The sequence below is a fragment of the Mus caroli genome, chromosome 2 (assembly GCF_900094665.2).
Source record: "Mus caroli chromosome 2, CAROLI_EIJ_v1.1, whole genome shotgun sequence".
Taxonomy (NCBI): Eukaryota; Metazoa; Chordata; class Mammalia; order Rodentia; family Muridae; genus Mus; species Mus caroli.
In genome coordinates this window covers 82,701,098-82,704,854 of record NC_034571.1, presented here as the reverse complement: position 1 = coordinate 82,704,854, position 3,757 = coordinate 82,701,098, and the positions used below count along the sequence as shown (strand labels likewise).

General features: G+C 32.2%; 1 protein-coding gene across 1 annotated transcript; it reads right to left on the bottom strand.

Moving 5' to 3' along the window:
• Window positions 1-607: 607 nt before the first annotated feature.
• LOC110306583 (olfactory receptor 4P4) lies at window positions 608-1,537 on the bottom strand. Its single transcript, XM_021178656.1, has one exon. The coding sequence runs from the start codon at window positions 1,535-1,537 to the stop codon at window positions 608-610; it is 930 nt and encodes a 309-aa protein (XP_021034315.1).
• Window positions 1,538-3,757: the final 2,220 nt, after the last annotated feature.

Below are 3,757 nucleotides of genomic sequence, written 5' to 3'. Positions count from 1 at the left end.
AGAGGATTGCCTTATTTGGCCTCAATGATAGGGGAGGCTGTTGGTCCTGTGGAGGTTTGATGCTCCAGTGTAGGTGGACGCCAGAGGGGAGAGGCTGGAGTGACTGTGTGGGTGGGGGAAGCACCCTCTTAAAGGTGTACGAGAGGGGGTATGGGATGAAGGTTTGTGGAGGGGAAACCAGGAAGGTGAATAACATTTGAAATGTAAATAAATAAAATAAATAAATAAAATAACCAATTAATAGAAATATACATATAAATTGGGAGGGAGGACAGAGGTTTGGTCTGGGATAAATTTCAGTGAAAAGTTGAATACAGTCATGATACATTCTATGAAATACTTTAAGAATTAATAAAATATTATATTATATAAAAAGTTTCTTTCATTGGCAGAATAGAGTCCCAATGATTAATTAACTTACAAGAGGGCTTTTGTGCAAATAATGTCCACTTTATTAATGAAGGGTCCACATAGAAATATAATTCAAGAGAGTAAACTGCTTTCTATCCACTTAAATTTCCAAAGCATTAAAAAATGACAGTGGATCTTATATGTGTTAACTCAAGAAACTAGTCATAGAAAGCAGAAATCATTCAGAAATTTAAATTTACCTCCCCTTCAGAAGTCCTTGATGACCCCAAACTTTCCGTAGGGCATTCTTCATCTCTGTGTTTCTCAGTGTGTAGATCAGTGGATTGAACATGGGTGCTATGATGGTGTAGAAAAGAGCAAATACTTTGTCTTCTGGAAATGTGGTGGCTGGTCTGATGTAAATGAATAGTGCAGGTGCAAAAAACAGGACTACAACGGTTAAGTGGGAACTGCAAGTAGATAGAGCTTTGCTCCGGCTTTCTGCAGAATATGTCCTTATGGTATACAATATGAAAAAATAAGAGGCCATCAACACAACAAACGTCACCAAAGCAATTAAGCCAGAGTTAGCAATGACTAAGAGACCTATTATGTGTGTATTGGAACAGGCCAATTTCAACAAAGGGTACACATCACAGAAGTAGTGATCTATCTCATTTGGGCCACAAAATGGTAAGAAGATAGTGAGAAGAAGTTGGCTGGCTGAGTGCACAAATCCCCCAGTGCAACAAGTCATGATGATCAAGTTACACCTATGTCTGCTCATGATGATGGTGTAATGCAGGGGCCTGCAGATGGCCACATAGCGGTCATAGGCCATGCCTGTGAGAATAAAGATTTCAATCCCTCCAAATAAATGAGTTGTAAAGAGCTGTATCATGCAATTATTATAGGTAATAACTTTCCTTTCTGCCAGTAAGTCAGTCATTAATTTAGGGGTCACTGTGGATGTGTAGCAGAGGTCAGATAGTGAGAGATAGTTGAGGAAGAAATACATGGGTTGCTCAATGAGGTGAGTGCATGTGATTGAAACCATTATGAGAACATTGCCCATCCAAATAGCAATGTAGCAAAATAAAAAAAATACAAAGCAGAGAATTTCAGTGTTCTTATTTTGGGAAAGTCCCAATAAAATAAAGACTGTGATATTACTGCTTTTTTCCATGGTTCATTGTAGACAGAATATGCCAGTCACCTGAAATGACATAATTGAATTTATGTTTAGAAATACTTTCTAACAGATTTTGATATACTAACTAGGCTTAATGTGCTTCAGCCAAAGAATTCAGATAATAAAAATCTGGTATGCAGTTACAATAGCTTCCAGGATCCTGGGAAATATCACATCTGATTTCAAATAAATCTCAAATCAAATTAAGATATCTGATCTATAATTGTCCAATGCAATCCCTTATCTAAACACATATATTCTCTAAACATTGAAAATTACAAATAATTGTGGTTATCATAAAAGCAGTTTCAATGCAGGCTATGTTCTTTTGATTCTTCTATAATGTGCTTCTACTTACTTTACAACAACTTTATGTGATTTTAAGTAGAATATAAAATATGACCTGCTTTCAATAATAGGCTTGTAGCATTGACATGATAATATTGTGAATTTATCATAAATTCTAGAGTCATTAATGTAGTTACTGTTATTGAAGTATGAGGAAGAACAACTTGCTATACTTATCTCTGAAAATACAATAACATTTGGGAATGTTAAAGTATTTTGAGACTAGCATCTTTCATTCCAGTTGATTGCTTTACAAAGAGTGATTTTATTTTTAATACATAGAAAATGTATGAGTCCTTTCTCTAACTCTTGCAATGTGGACCTCATTCTCAGTCCAATGTATTCAATAAAAAAAGAAAGAAAGAAAGAAAGAAAGAAAGAAAGAAAGAAAGAAAGAAAGAAAGAAAGAAAGAAAGAAAGAAAGAAAGAGAGAAAAGATATGATTAACATGATTCTCATTTTCAATAAAAATGTCATAAAACTTGAAAGATTAGGCTATATGAACTAAGGAAATTGAATTTGGTAGTAACAAAACCTCATCTTAGGCTACTAGAAATTTGGACAAAAATGAATCATTGTTTGCAAATATAATTTTTAAAACTTCTAAGTGAAACATCTTAAAATTACCAAATAGTCTTAGAATGTTCCCTTTAATCTGCACTTCAGCTCTGATCTCACTTTCAGACTTTCAAGTTCATTTTCCTCTACTATTTGACATATTATTAATTAATACTGCAATCCACGTGAAAAATAATTAACTTTCTTATTGAAAAAATATTTTACATGGCTTCCCTTACCCAGCTGCTCCAAGATTATTGTCACCTTCCTACACACAAAACTCATTTCCTTTTCTCTCTCTTTAGTGAACAAATAGATAAGCAATAAAAAAGAAAAAAATACAAAACTAAGAAACAAGATTTTTTAAACATAAAGATAAAACAAAATGCAACTCAATGATAGCACAAAATTAGAAACTGAAATATATGAGCAAAAGACCAGTAAGACAAAAAAAAAAATAAAAAAAATAAAGTCACCAAAGAAATCAATATGAGGCAAAAATTCTACAAAAATACCATTAAGTCTTTGTTTTTTTAATAATATTGAATTATAAAATGAGTTCTTTCACTTACATAGTCAAATTTCATGAATAAGACTAAAGGAATAGAATTTTTAAAAGTAGATTCTAATCTTTCCTGAAAGCTGATGATGATAATAATAATAATTATTATTATAATTTGCCATTAAACAAGAAATATATGTTGTAATTGTTCTTAAAATAGCTATCAAACACACACAACTGTTGCTTTTCATTCATTTACTAGGTAATTATTAGAATATACTTATGGGATCTTAAGTTGTCTTGACTCAGAAGACTAAAGTTGATGTCTAACTTTCTCCCTGAAACTTGGTTTTATTATTATAATGGAAGTTTTATTTCTTAATATTTTAGATAAATTATAATACAACATTTTCCCTTTCTCTTGCTTCGCACCAAGCCCTCCTTTGTACCCCTCCTTGTTCTCTTTCAAAATCATGGCCTCCTTTTTCATTTTGATTCAACCTCTTCACATACAGAACTTCCACTTTATTAGTGTTTGAAAAGGTTACTGGAAAGAATCAAACTAATCTATATAGCTTTGACATCTCTCTGGATATACACGATAAATCAGAAACTGAGTTCACATATGCCCTTTGCGAATTCAAACTTACAATATAATAATTCATTTTTTAAAGCCCTTTTAAGCTGAAATAAAGAAAAGTATTCACCTTACTTGTTGGAGATTTGTTCTGAGTTTCAACTTTCATAATAGATAAAAAGTCTTATTAAAATGTTTTTAATAACTGCATTGTGATAGTGTTAATGTA

Bases quoted from the DNA above. Each gene is read 5' to 3' on its own strand.
- LOC110306583 (XM_021178656.1), bottom strand. From the start codon at position 1,537: ATGGAAAAAAGCAGTAATATCACAGTCTTTATTTTATTGGGACTTTCC.